The following is a 27,437-nucleotide window of genomic DNA, read 5'->3' as shown; positions in this document are numbered from 1 at the left end:
GAACCAGGTCGCAATTTTATTTGATGACTACAAAGCTAAGGAGTAATCTGTGCAATTTTAACAACTCTATTTTTGACCATCCAATTTGTTCAAAACTTGAAATACTTCCCAGATACTTGAAACTTTTGCTGATCTGTCAAATTCTTCAGTCTAATCAACTCTTCATGGATTGATTCACTCTCTGGTTGGAAAGCAAGCTGCTCTGGTCATGTCCTTATCCCAACCTACACCTAGGTCAGCTGAAGAGTGGGGTCCCCTTAAGTCCTGCCAACCATCCTGTTTACCTTCTGGAACATTCTGAAGACTTGACCAATCAAAGGTATCAATTTAATTGGTTTTATTACCTTGAAATGCTGCTAATGGCTCTTGATGGCTTGCTTAACTGTGAGTCTGTTGATGTGCCTGCTCTTGGGCCTGGGAGTCCAGTTTCAACCCAAAATAAACACCTGGTCTTTTATTTTACTGAGACATGTCTGCCCCATGCATCTAGTGTTGTTTGTTTGTCAGGAAGGCTTGAATTGCCCTTTCACTCTTCCTAATATATTCTGATACCTCTCTGGTTTTCAGTTGTCTGGGCTCAGATCTTGCAAGGGACTGGCCCTGGGCAGAATTGTCTCTTGTGTGTCTGTCTTGGCTCAGGTATTCCCAGCAAACTTTGCTTTTTTTGCTGTTTTTATGACCTGTTCATTTCAGTTGCTGTGCCTGTATTTCTGGCCTCCCTTTTTAATGTCTTTTTTTACTTGAGCAATTGCAGGCTACTGCAAGCATAATACTAAAAGGTTTTTTTTTAAATGAAGCCGTCTTTGCGTGTGGATGTCATTGCTTTTAATGGGGGAGGTATATATTGTCCTTTTTTTAAATGAAGCAAGGTTGAGACAGAGCCACCAATTGGTCTACTCACAGTCAATAAAGTTAACAGTTTGTGAGGCCGTGGGTTTTGTGTTAAAAGTTGGAATAATAGAAGCAACCTGAATGGGTGGTATCAAACTCCCACAAAAGAAGGATTTTTAGTTTTAGCTTAAGGGTCTAGGCCCAAAACATCAGCTTTTGTGCTTCTAAGATGCTGCTTGGCCTGCTGTGTTCATCCAGCCCCACACTGTTATTTTGCCTTTGCCAGGGGTGTGTTTATGGGGTGTTACTATTTAGTTGTTAAATAACCTATTATTCTGTTAAGTTTGCCAGGGGAGGTAAGTTATTACAATTTCTTCTTTTATTTGTTGTATTTTAACTATAGTGTAACAATAAAGTGTGTTTTTCTTCAAGATGAGGAGTTTGACAAATTGAATTTCATCCAGAATGCAATGCCTGGCACTACCCCTTAAAATAAGACAAAGTTATGGTCTAGGCTACCTTCTTAATATATTTTTATGCGGTTTGGTCTGGTCTATGATAATAGCTCGTCCAAGGAATTCACTCTCTAAATCTCTCCATCGCTCCCTTCTCTTTTAAGACAGTCTTCAAAGTTGATCACTTTTGTCAAGTTTTTGGTTATGTATACTTTCATATCTCAGCATGTTTTTTTTAAATCCTTTAACCTTCTGCGAATATTATGGGAACTCTTATTCCATTAAAGACACTATATGCATTAAGAAGTGTATCATTATTACTTTGCTACCATCTGTCTTTACACACTAAGTCAGTCAGTTAAGGTAGTACATCCGATTTCTACTCTGAATTGAAACAGTTTATCTTGCATTAGAAGCATTATAACTGTCCCTTGGAAACCAAATAACCTCAACAAAGCTTTCTGCTGTTGTGACTATCCAGTGACCAGGCCTAGAGTGCTCATGTAGAAATTGAGTATAGTGATTGAATCAACATCACCAAACTAGACCTCATAGAAATTGCATTCCTTGACTGGAGATATTAATCTGGTCCAAATAGGGATCCCTGGTTTACAGAAAAGAACAGGTGTGTCAGAAATTCCACTCACTCTGTGTGCTGTCTCTGATGAGTCTGTGCCAGAGTAAAGGAGTTTCCATGTGCAAATAAAGGGTGACTTGGAGTTATTTCATCGGGTAAATCTGATTTAGCTGTGAACATTAGCACTGGTCTGCCAATATTCAAAACCTGCAGTAAAAAATGAAAATGAACAGGTTGGATGATTTAGAAGAGAGCCCCTACAATCCAGTGAGTCCCACCCTATGCTTTTAGAAGAAAATATTAAGGGAAGTGGCACAAATAGGAAGCAGTGAAAGAAACATTCTCTCAATTCTATAGGAAACAGGAAAAATAACTTGTCAACAGAGGCAAATACACAACGAGCTCTCTAGAAAGTCTATCGTTAGTTGTGATCAATTTTCTTTTTGCTGATGTTATTAAGCCTGCTACTTCAGAGCAGACATCATGAGCTGCTTTAACTTCTCAACATCACATTTTGTCATAATAAAAGCTTGATTTTCTTTTTGCAGTAGGTTAAGTGTATCCACAATCATCATCCCTCTGGTCACTGAACCTTGTAACTCCACGCTTACTCCATATCGTATGTGTTCTGTGACAACACTCTCATCAATTGCAGCTGCCATTGCAAAAGAATCACAGGACACAAAGCCAGGTTCAAAATACATCTCTCCTTTGCTTTGCTTGCCTTTGGCAAATTTTTTACTGTGAGCAGTTATCTTCTTCATGAAGCAAGCTTTCTCAGTGTCTTGGTTTACCCACTCCTCAAAAAACTCCTATAATGGATACAGAGAAAAGCAATCAATTTTGTACATCTTCCAAGGTAATTATCTGGAAAATGAAAGAACAGTCAATCAAAGGTTAAAATTCTTTACAATAGAAGGTACCTCTCATTACAAGAGTGAATATCTTAATATGTTGAAAATATTTTTCATGCTTACTAGGTAAATTGAAAATCCACAGGTTTAACATTTACAGCCTCAGAGGAAAGAGCAAAACTACTGTTTTTGTGGGGAAATGCAGACCTACAGTGCTATACTGGTAATTTTTAGATTATTTTTCCCATTAACAGCCTCATATTAATTTACTATCAGTCATGAATAACTCTATCTTTGTGAATGTATTCAATTGTAGCTTAAATACATATTTGAAGGGATAAAATTACAGGGCCAAAGCAAATGAAGAAAGGAATGGTGTAATTGCATAGCCCATGAAAGAGCAGTTAGAGGCACAATGGGTTAAATTACATCCTTCTTTGGCCTACTGTTCCATAATACTAAGAAAGGAAGCAGGCAGCTACGCAATTCAGAATTGAAGAATAAGCAGTGAGAACAGACCCTTGTAAGTGTAAAATGGGCCACATTGACATCAATATCAGTAAATACAAATTGAACTAGTTTGCAGGTGGTGGCACATCAGGAGAACTAATGGATTGAGGGGAGGCACCTCTGAAATTATAAAAACAAATTGGACAAGTTTGTCATGGCAGAATAATGGGCATTCAGATTGAATATTAGGAAGTACTTAGTTCAACCCATAACAAACAGTACTGGTGGTCTTTCAATACTATTTCTACTTTAAGAATATCCAAAGACGCTGCTTCCACCTTCTTTTGAACAGCAAGGTCCCACATCCATCTTGCCGAGATCCCTCAGGATATTAAATGTTTCAGTCATTCAATTCACCTCTTAAACTTCTCAACCCCACAGATACAAGAAGAGCATGTCTAACCTTTATACACAAGGCAACCCATCCATTCCAGGCATTAGTCTAGTAAGCCTCTGAACTGCTTCCAATGTGGTTCCATCCCTCCTTAAATAAAAAAACTAATGCTGTATACAGTAACCCAGATGGAGTCTCACCAATGCCCTGTACCCCTGAAGCATAGCCTCCTTGATTTAGTAGTCAATTCCCTTTGCAATAAACAATAACATTCTATTAGATTTCTTAATTAAGTGCTGTACTTGCATATTAACTTGTTGGGATTTGTCAACTAGGACACACTATTTAGAAATTATGATTTTTTATTCTTCTACCTGAAATTATTAATTCCATATTTTCCTATATTATATTCCATTTGCTGGGTTATTCCCCATTCACTTAACCTAATTATATTCCTTTGTAATTTCCTTCTGTTCTTTCCACAATGTACTTTCCCTTTGGTCATCAGCAAATTTAATAACTATACCTTTAGTGTCTTTATAGCAATAGTCTGCCCAATGAAAGTATAGGTCAAAATGAGCTGATCGATGAATTCGCAGAGGGAATGCCTGATTTACTAAATGAGTCAAGGATGTTGCCTATGTTATGGTAAAGAAAGAGACAATCGGAATAAGATTGTACAGGACAAAAACAGATAAAGACGATGGACTTAAATGCTGGCGGTCCTCGGTCATCCAACACAGGAGAGGTAAAAAATGACAGGCTATAACCACAATCTTTCAATCAGCCTCAGATATGGGGTTGGAATGGCGAGGTGATAACGGTCTGAAGGACTGCAAAAGTTTAAAAAAGAGGATAGGGTGAAAACTAGCAACAGCAGCTTAGTCTGGGTGATTTTAAAGTCAATGAACCGGAACAAAATTAATTGGTGTTTGGAAAAGTGTGGGCTAATCTTCAAATATCAGCAGATTTGCTAAAGACAAATTGTATTTGACTAACTTGAGTTAGTTGATGTACTAGCAGAGAATCTTGAGGGTAGTTTAGTGAAACTACAGTAACTCCCAATTTAACATGGCCCTCATTTAACATTGTTTGGTCTAATGTTGGATTGTTAAATGAAGTGTCCATCCTTGTTTAACATGGCAGGATCCATTTTAAATTTGTTTCATACCTGGCTGACATCATGACATGCGACTCAATCGGTGCTATTGCGGACATCTCCTGCTGCCTAACACCCCATTTTTGCCAACCATTCTGCTACAGCCTGTCCTGCTCCCAAACCTATTCACTTGCTGGCAGTCAATGCTTGCGGACTTTATGTTGCCTAACATTTGCTGCTAATCCTTGGGCTTATGGCTCTTGCCACTCCCAAGCTCACCCGCTGACTGAGTGCCCACTTCCTGACTGTCCTGCTCGTTCCTCTCCTGCGCTTGATTTGGTGTTCACAGTCCAGGTCCATGTGTGGTCTGAAGCTGCAGCTCTGATAGTGTAATTTTGTGGACCCTGAAGGTGCTGAAATGCCACTGTTTTCAATGCCTTCTTGTCCTGAACTCTCGCTGTCAGCAAAAGCTTTGGAAAAGAGCACCTGGAGGCAGGAGTAGCAGCTTCAACTATCAACAGCATTGTCAATAAGCTGGCAAGGGTATGAAGGGCCAATTGGCCTACTTCCATGAAATATCGAAACAAGACTCAGCAGATTTGCAAGAATAACTTGCATTTATATAGTGTTTCTAATACAGATAGAAACATCTTAGGATAGTTTGTAGATGTGCGTGGGAAGAATGAATGCTAAGCTAAAGAAGGAAATATTGAGATGGGTCGAGAGGTGTTCAAGAGGATTATAGGAGAACAGGGAGCTGGATGGGTTGGTGAAAGCAGAGGAGATGGCAGGACAATGGCACTCATGAGTCCAAGTGAAAAAGTCATCTGCTCAGATTCTGTAATAGGACAGTGGGATTTTGTATCAGAGGCATTGTAGAGATGCAAGAAACATATTCTGGTTAGAAGCAGGAATGCCTCTCCTGACCCGAGGTGTGTTGCATTGAATAAATGAAGGATCATTAAAAACACGACCTTAAAGCCTTAACATTAAAAATTTAGTAAACCTACAGATGCAAAATGTGGCAGGACTGATGAGCCCAACCAAACTCATCACAAGACAAGGGCCAAAAATCAAACAGCGATTGTCCACTGCTTTAAAAGGAGCTCTCTCTGAAGGTTCTTTGGAGAAATACACCATACACTGTTCTACTATGATCCCTGGATGGTTTACATATAAAGATCACAGGCTCTGATTTTTTCGAAGTCACTCTTAGATTAGCGATAAAAATGTGGTGCATTGAAACATCTGAATTTCCTCCAGTTGCAGATGTTACCAGTTGTTTGAAATCTTGTACACTATATTGAAGCCTAGCAATTCAGTCCTAAGATCCCAGCATCAGCAAACTGCTGTTACTTATTGTAATTACCCTGTGGCAGTATAACTTTGCTTCTCCTCTCTTTAGGTTAATTAAAAAACAGCAGGGGAAATGTTTCTAATTATCAAACTCCACAGCAGAGCACACTGCTTTCACATGGGATGCATCTCATGTCCATCAGCAATTTCTTTACTTTCCAAATCAAAAGACGTGTGCATTGTTATGATCCCAGCTGATGTTATTACCAATTAAGTCAGATCCCAGATTGAAACTTGTCTTGATAGATAACATTTTGGTTTGTTTTGATTTTAACAAAGTGGCATCTCACTGCAAGTACACAAAGCTGCAGATTTTGCGCTAATAATAAACAAGAAGTTTACTAACAAAAGAAATGAAGATAAAACGGAATAAATCAAGCTGTCTATTTTTAACACAAATTCAAAAAAATTTTAAACACACAAAGTATAATCCCATTAATCGCCAAAGCTCTCTTGTATAAACTGAAAAAGAAAAGACATAGCTTCTGTCTGAGACTCAAAATCACACATTACTCACACCAGTGTCCCCACCTCTCATGTCTTGATTGGTTTAATTCATAGACTGGAACTGCAAGTAGCTTCTTCCTGAAGCGACTGTACATCTGTGCTTAAATGTACTTAACTTTAAGTAACCCCTTCAAGACTTTATCCCAACACTTCTGGTCTTATTCAAAATAATCTAGTACCATGTTCCCATCTCAAGAGTATTGGTTTATACAACAAACTTCATCTGAGAACCTCAAAGAAGTATTCAAGATTCAAAGTAAAGATAAAAAACTTTTTCTAAACTATGGCTGTTTTCCTTAAGCTTGAAAAAAAAAACTCACCTTCTAAAATGGAGCTTAATATTCTTGTTAGGTCATAAATCCTACTAAAATGCACAAAAACCTATTAGTTCTTAAGTTAGGTCTTGAGTATGTTTCCAAAGAAATCACCTCGGCTACAGTTAGTTATTAACTTCAAACACAGTGAAAATCCACTCGCTACAAACAAAAAACAAAAAACCAAAAACCAAATTTATGATAAATTAAACCAGAAGTATATATAAATAAGAGTTTCCATAACATTATGTGTCCAATGATCTTATCTTAAGATTATTTTTTCAACAGCTTACCCAAGGCAGTGCCCAACGAAGACAGTACTCCCAAGTCGCTATGTGCATGGGGCACGCAAAATGATTCAAGACAATATAAGCTGCTTCTGGATCTGCTGCGAAGTTAAATTCAGAACAGATCGCAACATTCCCCCTGCCTGTCAAAGATAAAGACATGAAATGAAATTAATTCCTTACAACGTTAACAGCTTCTTAATCCAGGCGCATTTGGGGAAAATAAATGCTTGGCATTGATTGATAAATACAACATTGGGTGGAATTGTCAATAGCCAAAATATCAAAAGCACATACTTTAGGAAATCAAGTGCACAACAGACCACTGCCACATTTCAGAAATTCTGACACTGTTTCCATGGAGAGAGTTTGATGCAGTGTCGGTTACAAAATACTACTCCTAAGCTGAATTTGAAGATTTTAAACTTGATCAGGCTAAGAATGGAAGGTATGGCTACACACTGAAAGGGACAGAATTGTAATATAGTCATTATTTTGTGTACACAAATGCAGTTGTATTGAATGGAAACATTTGACAAGAAATAGTTGAGTTATGTTAAGCTTCTTCTCCCGAGAGTGCTATCAGACCACATTCTTGAAAACAATGCAAACAGGTACTTCTGCAATATTTAGATCATGCTGTTTTAGAAGCTGTTATCAGACAAAGAGAATCAACTCATGAAAGTACTCAGAATGTTCATAAGAATGCTTGACGCCACATAATCTACCTGGTATTTATGGTAGAACAAATTTGTCAAAGCTACTATCTGCAGTAATACTGTATTCTGGATATAGTTTATTAACACAGGAAATTGTTATCTGTTCAGCGTGATAATATGGTTCACAGACATTTTAGAGATAAAAGACAATCAGTTTTCATAGAATCATAGAACCCCTAAAGTGTGTAAACATGCCCTTCAGCCCAACAAGTCCACATCGGCCATCAGAGCATACCACCCAGACCATTCCCCATAACCCACCTAAGCTGCACATCCCTGAACAATTTAGCAAGGCCAATCCACCTAATCTTCACATCTTTGGACTATGGGAGGAAACCGGAGCACCCAGAGGAAACCCACACACACACAGGAGAATGAGGCAAACTCCACACTGTTGCCTGAGGGTTGAATCGAATGCAGGTCTATGGCACAATGAGGCAGCAGGGCTAACCACTGAGCCACTGTGCAAGTGTTTTGTTCAGACAAAGATAAGGGAGTAAATATGAAAATGGATTACTATAAAGTAGTCCAGGCATTAGGGAAATTACATACAATAGGAATACAGAATCAATTGCATACAACAACATCAATGTTCTGTACTCTAATCGAGAAAATATTATTTTCTGAGTTTCCCCAATGTTTCATTGAATGAGTACATATAAGGGGCTGTTGTGTTGTAATGATCAGGAAATGATTAGCTTGGATGTCTGTTTGCTCTGGTCATTGCCTTACATCAACCAACATTGCACTGTAATTAGGACATAGGAATAAAAAAAATTCCCAAGCGTGGATTACTGCTAGTATATATATTCAATATCAGGTGAGGATGTAATCAGGCTCAGGTGTGATGCCACCCACATTTAACAGAATGATGCAATTAGCTCTTTAGCATACTTTCCATGTTTCCTCCCATGATGTATAAATGCTTTAACTTCGATGGAAATGTGCGGTCCATTTTAAATGCCAGAGCAACATTGGTCAGGGGGCCAGTAGCCACAAGTGAGACCTGTTGAGTAACACATAAATACTGATCAAAGTGACTGAGAGATACAGAAGTCACATTAGTATATTGTAAACTTCAGAAGTTTAATAACTGTTCATGGATTGACAGAATCCACACAAATAAGCACAAGGAAAGCAATATCTCTGTCTGGAATAAGCTGTAAAGGGACAAAGAGAAGCAGTTACATAGGGGATTGAAAGCAATTAGCCATGTCTGGGCATATAAGGAGTCAAGGCAATTTGAACAAAACTGTTTTGACACCTGATTGATAACAGGCTGCCTTATGCCAAAAGGACAAATGAATGATTGCTAAAGAATTTAAGGTGTTAATTGTAAGACATGCTGGGTTTTCAATAGACAGTTAAGGCCAAATGTAACAAGGAACAGAGGAGTTACTTCTGATAAGGAAGTAAGCTGCAGACTCAAAAACGCCAGAACAGTAATCAATGTTTTGGATGGAAGAATCCAAATGATCACCAATAATGTCACCGCACAGATATGTAGATTGAAAAAACTATGAGAATCCAATACTTGAACTCCTCAGCAGCAGAACTTTGAAGATCAACACTGCACAAGAATCAAACCCTGGACATCAGAGGCAACACTGTTGGTTGGATTCACAGCTAAATTCCACCATGAATCAGGTACTAGCCAAATTGAATTGTAAGGCTAAACTTGCTTATGTGAGGTGTCCTAATTTAGTTGCTACATACATTAAAGATTCCATCATTGTTTCAGCTTTTGATTGTGAGATTTTGTAATATGTAGCTGGACTAAAGGTAGTTTGTGTTGATTTACCCATAACAGTAGCCTTTCACAATGGACTTGTGCAATAGGAAACTGTACATGTTTTTATCTCTTTTAAGATTAAGTTCAAAACAAGGATGGCATTACTTTAGAATTAGGGCTAGGCTGTTCAGTGGTGATCTCAGAGAGTACCATACTGTATAAAGTCTTGGCTAAGTTGGCAATTTAGCGCCTTACAAGTATTGGAGAATAAGTAAATTGAAAATTTAAAAAACTAAGATTTACATATTTTTGTTCAGTAACATTCAGTAATACAGTGTCAAGGTGTGTTGTTATGTATCAGTCATGATCTAATTGAATGATGGAACAGGTTCCAAGAACTGAAATATATCCTATTCTCTGTCGCACTGACTACCGAATTGTATTTCATGATATATATACATCTTACCTGACCAGGATGTTCAGTGACTGTTCTTATGATGGCATTTACTGCATGTTCAGCTTGTATGTGTTCCAAACCTGGAGCATTACAATCTGGAACATCACCTAGACCATCCTTTCCATGGTACTGGCCACCATTTAGCTGATCTTCTAGAATAGATGCATCTGCACCACGATATACAGGAATCTGCAATCATAAGGATAAAAAACATCTTTAACAAAATTCATGGGAATGAAATGTAATGGTTGTTACATAGAATGATACCACATAAATATATGGTTCTGGACTTCAAAGCCCTGTCTTACTAAGGCAGGATTTCTGGCCACAAACTGGCCTATCCTTAACTGTAACAAAAGGTCAGTTATAGAGAGGAGGTGGGTGACCATATAAGCTTTCACACTGCTTGTGCTCCACCCATCCCAGGGGCTTGATTCTTTTTACTTTGGGAGGAGGGAAATGATTTTAAAAAAAACTTTCTGCTGCTTTTTGGAAACCAATCAGTCTGTGATTGGTTGGCAGTTGTAAGCTTATAATTGATACTGGTCTCTGTATGAGGCAGGCATTTCTCATATTGGCCATAGGACAATTTGACCAGTTGCGATTTTTAATCACAAACATCAGTTCACTGCTTCTGCATTCATCTCATCTGTCAGAAATTTGAATTCAAATTAAGATACCCCTCCTAATTCAATTTCCCAGCACCATATTCAATCCACTTTGCTTCTGTCTTCGTAGGTTCAAGAATTCTGGGGCAGTGGGCCATGAGGTTGTGAATTGTGTTTGAGTACAGTTCTGCTGTTGCTGCTGTGAATGGACTGCAGCAGCTTATGGATGCCGAGGTTTGAGTTGCTCAGGCTGTTCAAAGTCTATCTCATTTAGCACAGTGATCGTGGTGCACAACAATATGGGGGTCATTCTCACAACAACATGGGACTTTGCCTCCACAAACTATGTGCAGCAATCACTTTTACTTTTCCAGATTGGGCAAAAATCTACCAAACAGAGGGATTTAGGAGTTTTCATCCATGAGTCACAAAAGGCTAACATCCAAGTTCAATGGGTAATAGGGAGAGCAAGTGGAATGTTGGCTTTCGTTTCAAAGGGATTGCAGAGAAAATAAGGAGGCTTTGTAAAAACTATACAAGGCACTAGTCAGACCACAACTGGAATACAGCAAACTGTTTTGGTCCCCTTATCTGTGCAAAGATGTACTAGCATTGGTGACAGTCCAGAGAATGTTCACTAGGCTAGTTCTAGGTATGGAGCAACTGCCTTATAAGGATAAGTTGAGTAGGTTGGGTCTGTGCTCATTGGAATTTAGAAGAATGAGAAGCAACCTTATTGAAACATTCAAGATTCTTAAGAGATTTCACATGGTAGATGCAGAAAGGTTGGTTTCTCTTGTGGGAGAGCCTGGGATCATTGAATCATAGAGTCCTACAACATGAAGACAGGCCATTCAGCCCAAGTGGGCCCATGCCGAACAAAATGTCCATCCACATATCCCTGCACTTGACCCATATCCTTCTAATTCTTTACCATCCATGTATTCATCCAAATGCCTTTTAAATGTCGTTAATGTACCCACCTGAGCCATCCGTACCACCCTCTGTGTAGAAAACACTCCCTCCGGTTCCCATGTATTCTTACCCCTCTTACCTTAAACTGATGCCCTCTAATCCTCAATTTCCCAACCCTGGGAAAAAGATTGGGTGCATTCACCCTATCCATGCCTTTTACGATCTTATACACTTCTATAAGATCCCCCCTCAATCTCCTACACTCTAAAAGAAAAAGGTCCTAGCTTGTCCAACCTCTCCCTATAACTCAGTCCCTTGAGTCCTGACAATGTCCTTGTAAATTTCTTCTGCACTCTTTTCAGTTTAATAACATCCTTCCTATAGCAAGGTGACCAAATCCGAACACAAAACTCTCAAGTGTGGCCTCAACAACATCCTGCATAACTGCAACATAACTTCTCAACTTCTGTACTCAGTGCCCTGACTGAAAGCCAGTGTGCCAAACACCTTCTTCGCTGCCCTGTCTACATGTAATTCCATTCTCAGAGAACTGTGCACCTGCATTCCAAGATTCCTCTGTTTCACTACACTCCTCAAGACCATACCATTCACCATGAAACTCCTACCTGGATTTGACTTTCTAACTTGCCACTTATCTATATTAAACTCCATTTGCCATTTCTCAGTCAACTCCCCCAGCTGGTTAAGTTCCTGCTGCAATTTCTGATAACCTTCCTTGCTTTCCATAATGCCACCTATATTAGTGTCATCCGCAAACTTATTAATCATGCCTTGTACATTCTCATCCAAATCATTGATATAGATGACAAATAGCAATAGGCTCAGCAACAAACCCTGAGGCACACCAGTAGTCACAGGCCTCCGGTCCGACAAACATCCTTCCATTATTATGCTCTGCTTCCCACGATCAAGCCAATTGTGTATCCAGTTTGCCAGCAGTCCCTGGGTTACATGTGATCTAACCTTCCAGAGAAGCCTACCATGTGGGATCTTATCAAAGGCCTGACTGAAATCCAGATAGACTGCATCTACCGCCCTGCCCTCATCAGCCTTCCTGGTCACTTCATCAGAGAACTCTAACAAATTTGTCAAGCATGATCTCCCATACACGAAGCCATGCTGACTACTCCTAGTCAAACCCTGAATTCCTAAATGCATGTATACCTTATCCCTCAGAATCTTCTCAAGTAACTTACCTACCACAGATGTTAAGCATACTCGTCTATAATTCCCAGTTTTTCTTTGCAACCCCCCTTGAATAAGGACACCACATTCGCTACCATCCAGTCTTCCAGGATGTCATCTGTGGCCAATGATGATGCAAATATATCAGCCAGGGCCCCCTGCAATTTCTTCTCTAGCCTCTTGCAGGGTTCTTGGATATATCTGATCAGGACCAGGAGATTTATCCACCTTCATACATACTAAAACTTCCAACACCTCCTCTACTGTGATATGGGCTGTTCCTAAGATATCGCCCCTCATTTCCCCAAGTTCCCAAGTCTTCATGACTTCCTCCACGATAAACACAGAGGAGAAATATTCATTGGGAACCTCACCCATCTCCTGCAGTTCCACACATACATGTCCACTTTGGTCCTTGAGGGATCCTATTCTCTCCCAAGTTATTCTTTTTCCTTTAATATACTTAAAGAATCTGTTTGGATTCACCCTAATCTGCTCAGCAAAAGCTATCTCATGCCCCATTTCCGCCCTCCTGATTTCCTTCTTCAATAAACTCCTGTATCCCCTAAATAGCTCCAGGGATTCTGTTGATTCCAGCTGCTTATTCCTGAGCCATGCCTCCTTTTTTTTGGTCAAAGCCTCAAAATCTCTTGTCATCCAGGGTTCCATACTGCCAAACATGCCCTTCACCCACACAAGACTATATAGATCTTGAACTCTAACTATCACACTTTAAAGGCCTCCCACTTGCCAGAGGTCCCTTTGCCTGCAAAGAAATGACTCCAGTCAACCCCTGTAAGCCCCTGTCTTAGGGCGGCACAGTGGGTCAGTGTTAGCACTGCAGCCTCACAGCACCAGGGACCAGGGTTCGATTCCAGCTTCAGGCGACTGTCTGTGCAGAGTTTGCACAATCTCCCTGTGTCTGCATGGGTTTCCTCTGGGAGCTCCGGTTTCCTCCCACAGTCCAAAGATGTGCAGGCTAGGTGGGTCAGCTATGCTAAATCGCCCGTAGTGTTCAGGAGTGTGTGGGTTATAGGGGGATGGGTCTGGGTGGGATGCTTCAAAGGGCGGTGTGGACTTGTTGGGCCAAAGGGCCTGTTTCCACACTGAAGGGAATCTAATCTAATCTAATCTAATTCCATCAAAATTTGTCTTACCCCAGTTTAGAACTTGAACCTGTAGACCAGTTTTGTCCTTCTCCATAACTATTTTAAAATTAATACAACTGTGGTCCCTGGTCCCAAAGTGCTTCTGCACTGCCACCTCAGTCACCAGTCCTGCCCTATTTTGGGTTTGCACCCTCCCATGTAGGGTCCTCTATATACGGTAATCTCCAGAAAGGGGCCACACATTTAAAACAAAATGAGAAATAATTATTGTCAGGGGACAGTGACTCTGGAATTCTTTGCCACAAACAGCTGTTGAGGTTGGATCATTAAGTAAATTCAAGGAGAAAAGAGACATTTGTAATCAGTAAGGGAGTCAGGGTTAAAAGGGAAAAGTCAAGAAAGTGGAGTAGAGAATGACCAGATCAGCTACATTTCATTGAATTTTGAAGCAGACTTGATGGGCTGAATAGCCTACTTCTGCTCTTACATCTTCTGGTCTCATGGTTTGACCAGCCATTGAAGAAAGTGCAGCAGATGATGTTATTTGACCTTAGACTTCTGAGATTGCATTCCCAATACCTACTGTTCACACATGGAAGAACAACAATCCTGTCAATCATTTTAATGGGCAGATTATTAATGGTGTCCAAAAGTTTTATATTGGGTCTCAAATATTCACAAGATTTGTTATTAAATTACATTCTGAAATTAAAAAAAAACACACTTCCAATATGCAAAAGATATACAGCACATTAATCAGCGTAAATTAAAAGATGCAATTTCAAAGAGGTCCTGATAGGTTACCACAAAATCATGGCAAGTGGATTTCAATGTAGGTAAATGTGAGATCATACACTTTTTGGTATCATTTAAAGGGTTAGGGGCAAATTATTAACGAGTACATAAGAGGTAGATGGAAAAATGCAATTGGCTCTGGCTAGGGAACCTAGGAATTCGGACATTGTCTAAAATTTAGAGTCAGAACTTTCAGGAATGAAATCATGAAATGTTTCTAAACACACATTTGGACCACTCTTCTGCAAATGGCAAATGATGCTACATCAACTATAAACATTAATTCTGTTGGTAGAATAGATTGATTGGTTTTTTTTGCTAACTAAGGTTATTAATGAGAAACAAACAGAGACAGACAACATTATATCGGGAAAAAAACTGATGGCAGACCAACTTAATATGTAATTTCTTTTCACAAAGGAGGACACAAACAATTCCCAAATATGTTGGGGAGCACAGGATCTAGTGAAGGGGAGGATGTGAAGGAAATCAGTGTCAGTAAGGAAGCGGTATAGGGGGAATTGATAGGATTAAAGGCCAATAAATCCAGAAGGCCTGACCCCAGACTACATAAGAAAGTGGCACTAGGAATTGTGGATGCATTGGTGGTCATCTTTCAAGATTCTATCAGCTCTGGAAGAGTTTCTAAAGTTTGGAGGATTGCCAAATTAATACATTATTTGAAATGGGAGATAGAAAGAAAAAATGAAATTTTTGACTGATTAGCCTGATATTTGTATAGGAAAAATACTCCAGCATTAGAGAAAACTTGATAACAGAGCAGTTGGTAAACGGTGACAGGTTTAGACAGAGTCAGCATTGATTTACAACAGGGAAATCATGTTTGACATATGTATTCGAATTTTTCAAAGATGTAACTAATAAAGTTGATACAGGGAGCCAGTGGACTTTCAGAAGGCTCTCAATCAGGTCCCACTCAAATGATTAGCATGTAAAATTAAAGTGCATGGAATTGGTGGTCATGTACTCACATGGATATGGAACTGGTCAGCAGCCAGAAACAAAGAGTAGGAAGACATCAGTCTTTTTCTGAGAGGCATTGATTAGTAAAGTATCGTAGGGATCAGTACATTGACCCCAGCTCTTTGCAATACATATTAATGATTTAGATGAAGGAGCTCAATGTAATATCACAGAGTTTACAGGTGAACAAAGCAGAGTGGTTGGGTTTCGAGATAATACAGTGTGGAGTTGGAGGAGTACAGCAGGCCAGGCAGCATCAAAGGGGCAGGAAAGCTGATGTTTCTGGTGGTGACCCACGGTGTTGGGTTAGTTGTGAAGAAGATGCAGAGATGCTCTGGTGTGATTACTAAAAATTCAACGAGCGTGCAAATGCATGGCAGATGCAGTATAATGCAGATAAAAGTGGGGTTGTCCACTTCAGTACTAAAACAGGAAGGCAGTTTCTTATCTGAATGGGGAAGGTGCAACAAAACCTGGGTGTCCTTATACCCCAGTAATTTCAAGTAAGCATGCAGGTGCAGAAAGTAGTAAAGGAGCAAATGAAACGTTGGTCTTCATAGCAAAATGATTCAAGTATTGGAGCAGGGATGTCCTGCTGCAATTGTACAAGGCCTTGGTGAGGGCACACTTGGAGTATTGTGTGTAGTTTTGGTCTCTTTTTCTGAGGAAGGATCTTCTGGCAATGAAAGGAGTGCAATAATTCTTGGGATGATAGGGTTGGCATAAGACGAGAGACTGGATTGGTTAGGATGATACTCACCAGAGTTGACCCTATAAAATTCTAACAGGATTAGGCACAGTAAATTCAGGAAGGATGGTCTCCATGGCCAGGTAGTTCAGAACCAGGGGTTACAATCTAAGGATATGGGGTAGGTAGGCCATTTAGGACTGAGAAGAGGAGAAATGTTTTCATCCAGGGACCAGTAAACCTGTGGAATTCTCTGCCACATAAAGAAGTTAAGACCAAAGCATTGAATATTTTCAGGAAGGGTTTAGATATAGTTCTTAGAACGAGGGGTCTCAAATGGTTTGGGGAGAATGCGGGAACAAGGTACTGAGTTGGATTTTTTCACTGGCAGCATTGTGGTTCTACCCACAGCAGAAAGACTGTAACAGTTCGAGAGGGCAGTTCATCTCAACCTACTCAAGATCAACTAGAGATAGGCACTGAATACTGATCCTGCCACAACCCACACGTCCCACAAGTGAATAAAAAAGTCAGTCATCACCACATTGAATGACAGAGCACCCTCAAAGAGCCAAATGTAATATATAGCACACAGTACCCTTGCGCACAATTGCCATCACATACCTCTGTCCTCTGGCAAACCTTTAGCACTCGAAGTACATTCTTACACACATTTTCAATGCTTGTATTTCCATGAGTGCATGTTATACCCAGGATCTGCACGTTAGGAGCTGCAAGAGCCATCATAATTGCTTGCGCATCATCCACCCCACAGTCAACGTCTAAGAGCAACAGCTTCTTTGACATCTTGAAACTTGTGGCCTAAAAAATGGTAAGATTGAATTTAAAACACAGGATTAAAGAGCAGGGGTACTTTGTTGACCTAGAACCATTCAGCTACTAGGCCTGCTGTGCTAACCTAGATCAGGGCTGATCATCGACCATAACTCCATATTCCTGCTCTGTACCCATATACTTTGATGTCTTGTGCAATCACAATCTATTAATGTCGAACTTGAAAACAGAAGTTATTGGCTTTGGGAACTGCAGATGCTGGAGAATCCAAGATAATAAAGTGTGAAGCTGGATGAAGACAGCAGGCCAAGCAGCATCTTAGGAGCACAAAAGCTGACGTTTCGGGCCTAGACCCTTCATCAGACAGGGAGATGGGGTGAGGGTTTTGGATTAAATAGGGAGGGAGGGGGAGGCGGACCGAAGATGGAGAGAAAAGAAGATAGGTGGAGAGGAGAGTATAGGTGGGGAGGTAGGGAGGGGATAGGTCAGTCCAGGGAAGACGGACAGGTCAAGGAGGTGGGATGAGGTTAGTAGATAGGAGATGGAGGTGCGGCTTGGGGTGGGAGGAAGGGATGGGTGAGAGGAAGAACAGGTCAGGGAGGCAGAGACAGGTTGGGCTGGTTTTGGGATGTGGTGGGGGGAGGGGATGAGCTGGGCTGGTTGTGTGATGCAGTGGGGGGAGGGGACGAACTGGGCTGGTTTTGGGATGAGTTCCCATTATCACTGGTTTTGGGATGTGGTGGGGGAAGGGGAGATTTTGAAGCTTGTGAAGTCCACATTGATACCATTGGGCTGCAGGGTTCCCAAGCAGAATATGAGTTGCTGTTCCTGCAACCTTCGGGTGGCACCATTGTGGCACTGCAGGAGGCCCATGATGGACATGTCATCTAAAGAATGGGAGGGGGTGTTGAAATGGTTCGCGACTGGGAGGTGCAGTTGTTTATTGCGAACCGAGCGGAGGTGTTCTGCAAAGCGGTCCCCAAGCCTCCGCTTGGTTTCCCCAATGTAGAGGATGCCACAAAGGGTACAATGGATACAGTATACCACATTGCCAGACGTGTAGGTGAACCTCTGCTTAATATGGAAAGTCATCTTGGGGCCTTGGGATAGGGGTGAGGGAGGAGGTGTGAGGGCAAGTGTAGCATTTCCTGCGGTTGCAGGGGAAGGTGCCGGGTGTGGTGGGGTTGGAGGGCAGTGTGGAGCGAACAAGGGAGTCACGGGGAGAGTGGTCTCTCCGGAAAGCAGACAGGGGTGGGGATGGAAAAATGTCTTGGGTGGTGGGGTCGGATTGTAGATGGCGGAACTGTCGGAGGATGATGCGTTGTATCCGGAGGTTGGTGGGGTGGTGTGTGAGAATGAGGGGGATCCTCTTTGGGCGGTTGTGGCGGGGGCGGGGTGTGAGGGATGTGTTGTGGGAAATGCGGGAGACGCGGTCAAGGGCGTTCTCGATCACTGTGGGGGGAAAGTTGCGGTCCTTGAAGAACTTGGACATCTGCGTTGTGCGGGAGTGGAATGCCTCATCCTGGGAGCAGATGCGGCGGAGGCGGAGGAATTGGGAATAGGGGATGGAATTTTTGCAGGGGGTTGGGTGGGAGGTGTATTCTAGGTAGCTGTGGGAGTCGGTGGGCTTGAAATGGACATCAGTTACAAGCTGGTTGCCTGGCATGGAGACTGAGAGGTCCAGGAAGGTGAGGGATGTGCTGGAGATGGCCCAGGTGAACTTGAGGTTGGGGTGGAAGGTGTTGGTGAAGTGGATGAACTGTTCGAGCTTCTCTGGGGAGCAAGAGGCGGCGCCGATACAGTCAACAACGTAACGGAGGAAGAGGTGGGGTTTGGGGCCTGTGTAGGTGCGGAAGAGGGACTATTCCATGTAACCTACAAATAGGCAGGCATAGCTGGGGCCCATGCGGGTGCCCATGGCCGCCCCCTTTGTCTGTAGGAAGTGGGAGGAATCGAAAGAGAAGTTGTTGAGGGTGTTCGCTCCACACTGCCCTCCAACCCCACCACACCCGGCACCTTCCCCTGCAACCGCAGGAAGTGCTACACTTGCTCCCACACCTCCTCCCTCACCCCCATCCCAGGCCCTGTTCACCTGCACATCTGCCAATGTAGTATACTATATCCACTGTACCCGGTGTGGCTTCCTCTACATTGGGGAAACCAAGCGGAGGCTTGGGGACCGCTTTGCAGAACACCTCCACTCGGTTCGCAATAAACAAATGCACCTCCCAGTCGCAAACCATTTCAAGTCCCCCTCCCATTCCTTAGACGACATGTCCATCATGGGCCTCCGGCAGTGCCACAATGATGCCACCCGAAGGCTACAGGAACAGCAACTCATATTCCGCTTGGGAACCCTGCAGCCCAATGGTATCAATGTGGATTTCACAAGCTTCAAAATCTCCCCTCCCCCCACTGCATCCCAAAACCAGCCCAGCTCGTCCCCGCCTCTCTAACCTGTTCTTCCTCTCACCTATTCCCTCCTCCCACCTCAAGCCACACCTCCATTTCCCACCTACTAACCTCATCCTGCCCCCTTCAGTCTGTCCTCCCCAGACTGACCTATCCCCTCCCTACCTCCCCACCTATACTATCCTCTCCACCTATCTTCTCCTCTATCCATCTTCAGTCCGCCTCCCCATCTCTCCCTATTTATTTCAGAACCCTCTCCCCTGATGAAGGGTCTAGGCCCGAAACGTCAGCTTTTGTGCTCCTGAGATGCTGCTTGGCCTGCTGTGTTCATCCAGCTCCACACTTTGTTATCTCGGATTCTTCAGCATCTGCACTTCCCATTATCTCTCATTTAATTTAGTGCTTGCTTTATTGTTCAGACTGACTCACAACTTTGAGAAGTGACCTTTTTCTCTACAATATTAATTTTGGAAGGTTAGACAGTTTCATCCTCACTGATGTCAGAGTTTGGAAACACATCGGTGACAAGATACTGTCATATTCAATTGCTTAGAGTTTCATATTGATGCTGTCATGTGCAGCATATTGTTCAGATTGGATATCAGTGTTTTACATCATCCACACTCTTGTAGAATGTTCTGAATTAAATTTACATTTGCTATGTAATACCTCTTTGGCAGTTTTCAAGATCTGTTATTAAGGCAGCTCTTTCTAGAATTGGATCCTCTTTTGATTGAAGAAGTTCAGCAACTGATCTAAATAAGAGGCCAAGGGAAATTTTGTCACAAATTACTTCTTATTGATGGTAAGCCCTTGATATTGTTATGTTATTGATTGGATGATCATTATTAGGGTTTTGATCTCCTTGTATTATGCACATTTTGTAGCCCTGTCATATTCTTTGTTGATTAAAATTCTTATTGAATCTTTGTTGTTGTAAAGATTGTTTTTTCTAGCACTAAACCTGGAACATATTACTGTTTCTGCTGCTCTAAATGCTGTTTTTAATGTAAAGTTTACTTTTCAATATGGCACTGTCAGAGATGAATGAAAGTTTTGTTCCCCAATATGGCTGAATGGTCTGTGGATAGAAATTTTCCCAAAATAGGGAGTCAGTTAATAAGATTCAGGGAATGTCTGCTGACATCCCGAATATACTCTCAGCACACCTGTGCAGTACACCTCCTAGCATTTCCAGTGGCATCATTCCATCCTATTTGCTCATATTTAATGTCCTTATTTGGGAGTTAGTGTGTTTTTCACTGGGAGGTCAGTTCACAAAGTATGTATGTGCAAAAAGTTTCTGCTTGTGTAATCTGAACCTTTTCATAATGTCAGGAGACACAGCATAAGATTCAATGTTTTCTTGGCTATGTTAAAGATGACTGCTGGTCTTTTGACTATATCAAAATGCATGCCAAAAAAGACTTCTAAGTTAGTGAATAAAACTTGCCTTTCTTACTCAAAATGTTGAAATCGCAATGATTTGGGTGAGAAATCCATCACCTGAAAATTCCCCTCTAAGCCACTCATTGTCCTGGCAGGGAAATTGAGTGCCATTCCTTCAGTATCACCGGATCAAAACCATGGAGCTCCCTCACTCATGGTATTATCGGTCCACTTACACCAAATGGACTGCGGCAGTGCATGAAGGCATCTCACTACTGCTTTCTCAAGGGCAGTAGGGGAAGGGCAATAAATGCCAGCCCTGCCAGCAACAACCAGGTACCACTAGTGATATTTAAGAAGTTTTGATCAACCTCATTCCTTACTTGCCTATCATTTACCAGGTGTTTTGATTTCATATTGTGTGTTTGGGTTCCTTAAACACCAGCCAAGGAGAAGGCAAAGTCAAGGACTGTTGTAGAGTTATAGAGTCATACAGTACAGAAACAGGCCCTCCAGTTCAACCCTTCTGCACCAACCAAAAATCCCAGTCTAACCTAGTCCCGTTTGTCAGCATTTAGCTCATATCCCTCTAAACTCTTCCTATTCATATACCAACCAAGTGCCTTTTATATGTTGTATACGAACCTGCCTCTACTACTTCCCCGGCAGCTCATTCCAGATATGCTCCACCCTTTGCACGAAAACGCTAGCCCTCAGGTCCCGTTCAAATCTTTCCCTTGTCACCTTAAACTTACGTCCTCTACCCTACTCTGCAAAAAAGACCTTGGCTATTCACTCCATTCAAGCCCCTCCTGATTTTATAAACCTCTATAAGGTCGCTCCTCAGCCTCCAACGCTCCAGGGGAAAAGGCCCCAGCCTATTCAGCCTCTCCCTACAGCATAAAACCGCCAATCTCAGCAACATTCTTGCAATTCTCTTCTGCATCCTCTCAAGTTTAACAACATCCTTCCTATAGAAGGGTGGCCAGATTTCTTTATCTGGCCGGTGTTCTGTTTGTTCTTGATGTAAAATATTGATCAAAAGCTGCTGGGGTCAAACAAAACTACTTCTCATCTGTTGTTTGCATGGTTCACAATCTGATATTCTTCCCATGTGGTACAGCAGTATTCCAGAAGTGGCCTAACCAATGTCTTCTGTAGCTGTAACATGATATTCCAACTCCTATACTCAGTGTCATGACCAAGCACATCAAACACCTTCTTCACCATCCTGTCTATCCTGTGAATCCACTTTCAAGGAACTATGCACCTGCACCCCTAGGTCACCTTGTTCAGCAACACTCTCCAGGGCCCTATGATTTACTATATAAGTCCTACGCTAGTTTGCCTTACTCAAATGCAACACCTCACATTTATCTCGAACATAGAACATAGAAAAGTACAGCACAGCACAGGCCCTTCGGCCACAATGTTGTGCCGTGGAATAATCCTAATACAAAACTAAAATACCCTAACTTACATTCCCCTCAATTCACTGCTGTCCATGTGCATGTCCAGCAGTCACTTAAATGTCACTAATGACTCCGCTTCCACGACTACCACTGGTAATTAAATTAAACTCCATCTGCCACTCCTTGACACATTGGCCCATCTAAGCAAGGTCTTGCTGTACTCAGAGCTAATCTTCTTCACTGTCCACCACATCATCTAGTTTGGTGCCATCTGCAAATGTACTGAGCATACCTCATATATTCACCTCATATAATTTGTACAAATGATGAAAAGCAATGGAACCAGCACCGATCCTTGTGCCACACCACAGGTCATAGAAAAACTTTTCTCCACCACCACCCTCTGTCTCCTACCTCCAGGTCAATTTTGTATACAATTGGCAAGCTCTCCCTGTACCCCATATGATCTAACCTTACTAACCATTCTACCATGCAGAACCTTGTCAAATGCTTTACTGAAGTCCATATAGACAATGTTTACCGCTGAACCTTCAATCTTCCTTGTCACCTCTTCAAAACCTCAATCAAGTTAGTAACCTCCCACACACAAAGCCATGCTGATTATCCCTAAACATTCCCTGCCTTCCCAAATACATGTAAATATTGTCAGGATTCGACTCCAAAGTAACACTATTATCTTTCTTTCCAAATACTATTATATACGGTTATCATATACCAGGCCCTGCTTTATAGTTACATTAGGTAATGACTAATTTTTCTTCATCATGCATTCAAGTCCATGTTCTCTCTGAATATCTTCCAAACAGTCTCACATTCTCGTCATCATTCTAGTCTGTTCTAATTTTGCCCACACTTTGGTATTTATACCCAGTGGATGTACAGGTCTGTAATATCATTATATGGTTGCACCAGGATCTTAATGCCCTTACACAGCACTGCTGACTGAAAACTGTAACATCGATGAAAAGTTAACATTTAGTTTCCTAATACTCAGCCAACTGCTCCTGCTGAACTGAAGTACAATGAACCTTAAGCTCCTGATTGTTTGGAAGCCCAGTATACTCTGACAATGTCTGTACAAAAATTAGGAAAGTATACTTTTGACTTTTTTTTCAGCCCAACGACATAAGCTGCAATATCCTGGAAATTTCTCCATAAACTGCCTCAGCTGAGCTTGAAGGGCTGCGTTTATTTGTGGCCGGAGGTTTGAAGTGAGAGGTGCTTTTAAGTATTAAATGCAGTTTGTTTTCTGCTTCTGAGTTACCATTTTTTGTTTGCAAGCATGTGTCTTTTAATTGTTTCTTGCATGAAAAATACTGTGGAGATTTATTTATGATGCAGTTTTATTTAAGGTTAAGGTGTGCAAGTTATTGAGTAAACAAATGATTTTCAAATAATTCCAATTGCAAAATCAAGTTGCCTGAAAGTGGAAAGTAGATCACTTCCATCAGTAACTAGTTAAAAAGTTAATAAAAGCACAAATTTGATTGAACATGTAAAATAAACCAACAGCTAAATCAGGTTTGAAACAATAACCTAGTATTTGTGGGATGACAGCCAAGTGATACTATCATAGAATATTAATCCAGAGGCTGCTCCAGGACATGTTCTGGGTACCAGCATCTATGTCCTGCTGTAGTAGATGGTAGAATTTGAATTCAATTAAAAAATCTGCAAGTCAGAGTCTCATGATGAGCATGAACTTATTGCTGACTGTCAGAAAAACTTATCTGCATCACTGATGCCCTTTAGGAAGGAAATTTACCTGAAATGCACAACAATGTGGTCAAATCTTAACTTCCCTCTGAAATGGCTTGACAAACCATTCAGTTGTATAAGCCTTGCTAAAAAAGTGTCCTTGTATTTTTCTAATACTCAGCCCATTGCTCTCACTTAATTGACCAACAATTAACCCTAAGCTCTTGACAGTTTTAAAGAATCAAAGAATGAAAAGGTATGGACAACCTGGCATCGACCTAGGCACCTGAAATGGCAACAGAAAAACAGCCCTAACAACCCTTCGAAGTCCCCCTTACTACCTGTTGGAGTTGCCCTGGAAGTTCTCAATATTGACTCTGGACACCTTTAGGTCTCATGGCATCTGGGGTCTCATGGAATCTTGTCAAAACTGGACAGGGAAATCGCCCATTAATTACCACATCCACTCTCGGCTGATGTATCAGTGCTCGTCCATGTTGAGTAACACTTGAAGGAAGTACTCGGAGGGTGAAAAACGCAGAGTGTACTGTGGGTGGAGGATTTCAATGTCCACCATTAGAGTATCAGTAGCAGTTGGTTGAGTCCTAAAGGGTGTTGCTGCTAGACAGGGGCAGCAGCAGAAGGTGATGGAGCCAAGAAGGGGGAAAAATATGTTCACTCATCCTCACCATGACAGTATCAGTCAGGTGATCATCACACAGTCCTGGTCGCTATTATGGTCAGGTGGCCAACAACAGAATTTGCGACAAGTCTGATTAAGAGCTACAATCAAGCATTCTGGGAATTTCGGTCAAACTGGATTAAACTCAGACTGAGGTTAAAGCTGCAGCCAGGACATGCTGTGAACTGTTCTTTAAACTATGACCTGCAGTTTCCTGCATTGACCAAATAGGGGACATGTCACACTGGTCTGTGAGACAGACTGGTGCTGTCTATGATTTGGTGTAAACATTTGGCAGTTGTTTATCAGTAAACTCCATGGGCTGGGCTCAAACACTGTGATCAGGTTTTGATCAATTCATTGGCCGAATGTCAGAGGCGTTTCTGGAAACAAGCACATTGTGTGATTAAATTTAGCAGAACAAAGTATTCCTCAGGAAAAGCCTTCAGTATCAACATATGAGAAGCACATACCCTGAAGTCATCTTCAGAGGAGACAAAGAACCATGAGAACAAAGTGACCCACATCACTTGAATTGGTATTGTATTTGTTTCAAGTCAAATTTTTGGAGTAAACATTAGAGTTGAGGTTAAATGTGAATTAAGTTAAAGTGGTTAAATGAAATGAGTTAACGTTGAATTTAAGTTAGTTGATGAAAGAAATAAATGTTGCAATGAATGTATGTTTTATATGAATCTTGGTACCTAAAGAGTTAAATAAAGAAAGCCAAGCAGAAATTGCTGGAAAATCTCAGCATCTGTGGAGGGATAGCACAGTTAATGTTTTGGGTCCAGTGACCCATCTCCATAACTGACTGTAGCTAGGGAAAGGTTGGTGTATGTGTTCAGGAAGGGGCTGGGCTAAGGGGAAGGAGTGAACAACAGGTGGAGATGGGGCCCAGAAAGAGAGAAAAACAGTTGGGCAGACAAAGTAATGGGTAAAGATCAGCCTGGAAAGATTGAATAGCTGCCATTGAGCACTATTAGTAGCTGACAATGGGTTGTTTGTTATGACAAAGCCTGATCTGTGGGCTTTAGGTTACGGACATGATCAGGCCCTAAGATAGTTCTCAATATACTAGATATTGAATCCAGAAGGTTGCAGGGTTTCCAAGCAGAATGTTGTACTTCCGGCTTGCGGTGAGCTTTGCTGGAGCAATCTGGCAAGCCTGAGACAGAGACATTGGCCAGGGAACACAATGGTGTGTTGAAATGACAGGCAACTGGAAGCCAGGCTCATTTTTGCAGACAGAACATAATTACCAAATGAAGCAGTTACCCAGTCTACGCTTTGCTACACCAATGTAGAGGAGACCACATTGTGAGCAGCGACTGCATTTAGATTAAATGGCGAGAAGTACAGGGAAAGCATTGCTTCACCTGGTGGGTGTGTCTGGGGCCTTAGGTAATGACAATGGGGTAGGTAAATGGGCACACTGTATGATTACATGGGACGGTACTGTTGGAAGGGGAATGTTGGAAGGCTCACAAGGGAGAGGAGAGCAGTAAGTGTCTGGTGGTGGCATCTGCTGGAGGTGTTGGAAATGGCAGCTAATGAGACTTTGGGTATGGATGCCGGTGGGATGGTAAGCGAGGACGAAGCGGGCTTAATCAGTACGGTGGGAAGGAAAGGATGAGGTGAGAGCCGAAGGTGGGGGGAAATGGGTTGGACGTGGCAGAGGGCTCTGTCACCAAAGTGCACAGTGAAATAACTCCACAGAAGCTACTATCCTATGACCAGTCACCCTTTAGTTACACACGGAAAGTTCTTAACGGTGGTCCAGCTTCCTCAGAGGCAGCTCTCGGAGTGAACAGAACCTCTTACACTTCTGTACATATCTGTCAGCCAGTGGTCCCTGAGTGGACCAGGCTAACAGCCCCAATCAGGGAACTGGTCCTCCCGGCTGACCTCATTACAATCACGACAGAATAGACCCCTTGGTTGAAGAAAAAGATGGACGTTTTGGAAGCCCTTTTCTTGTAGTTGATATCTTTGGAACAAATATGTTGGAGACAGAAGGCCACAGGTGCCTGACAGCCAGTGACACCCAGTCCTATAGCTGATTAAAAAACTGAGATGACCAATCTTTGTCCAAGGCATCTAGTTCATTAATAAGACCACACTTACTCAGAGGACAAAAACTTTCCCTTCCTTTTAATGACTGGATATATGCAGTAAAAGAAGGTTCTCACCTTAAACAGCAGCTCTTGTCGATGTTACAAACACTAATAAATGCAGTGATAATTGGAACTGCAGATGCCGGAGAATCCAAGATAACAAAGTGTGGAGCTGGAGGAACACAACAGGCCAAGCTGCAGTGTGCAGACCGATAACTTTGAAAAGACCCTTAACAGTGCCTGGGCGCTCACCCACTCGCAACAATGTACATTTGGTTAGCACCTACAACAACATACCTGCGCAGTGAGAGGGTGAGCGAAGGCTAGTTCGAACCGTATGTCTGCTTTTCCAGCCGAGCAAGTGATCCCACTCCAGCCTCCAGTTTTACCCTCTACAAGGGGCCAGCTTGTCGTTTGACAAGATTGCTTTCTGGCTCCAAATCAAATCAAAACTCACCGCCTCTTCCTTCCTCACCCATTTACTTCCGCTATCCTTGTGTCATTTATTACAAATTACAGTTTAAAGTCCCCAACTGGGTAATCGTGACAAATTCGGAAATGTTCAACAGTAAGG

The 27,437-nt window shown here is 41.8% G+C and overlaps 1 protein-coding gene across 4 annotated transcripts; it reads right to left on the bottom strand.

The window, feature by feature from the left end:
- On the bottom strand, positions 1-27,437 carry LOC125453649 (nucleoside hydrolase-like). Of its 4 annotated transcripts, none has more exons than XM_048533486.2 (7): positions 27,161-27,437; positions 20,214-20,299; positions 16,962-17,159; positions 10,042-10,221; positions 8,738-8,849; positions 7,131-7,267; positions 1-2,675 (listed from the first exon to the last, which is right to left on the bottom strand). In XM_048533486.2, the coding sequence occupies exons 3-7, from the start codon at positions 17,142-17,144 to the stop codon at positions 2,328-2,330; spliced, it is 960 nt and encodes a 319-aa protein (XP_048389443.1). In that variant the 5' UTR covers positions 17,145-17,159; positions 20,214-20,299; positions 27,161-27,437; the 3' UTR covers positions 1-2,327. The 4 variants fall into 4 exon arrangements, with proteins under 4 accessions (XP_048389443.1, XP_048389444.1, XP_048389442.1 ...); XM_048533487.2 differs by lacking the exon at positions 27,161-27,437 and adding an exon at positions 26,939-27,154; XM_048533485.2 differs by lacking the exon at positions 20,214-20,299 and having other exon boundaries at positions 27,161-27,436.

Source organism: Stegostoma tigrinum, chromosome 6 (genome assembly GCF_030684315.1).
Source record: "Stegostoma tigrinum isolate sSteTig4 chromosome 6, sSteTig4.hap1, whole genome shotgun sequence".
In the NCBI taxonomy this organism is placed as follows: domain Eukaryota; kingdom Metazoa; phylum Chordata; class Chondrichthyes; order Orectolobiformes; family Stegostomatidae; genus Stegostoma; species Stegostoma tigrinum.
This window is presented reverse-complemented; position numbering and strand designations above follow the sequence as displayed.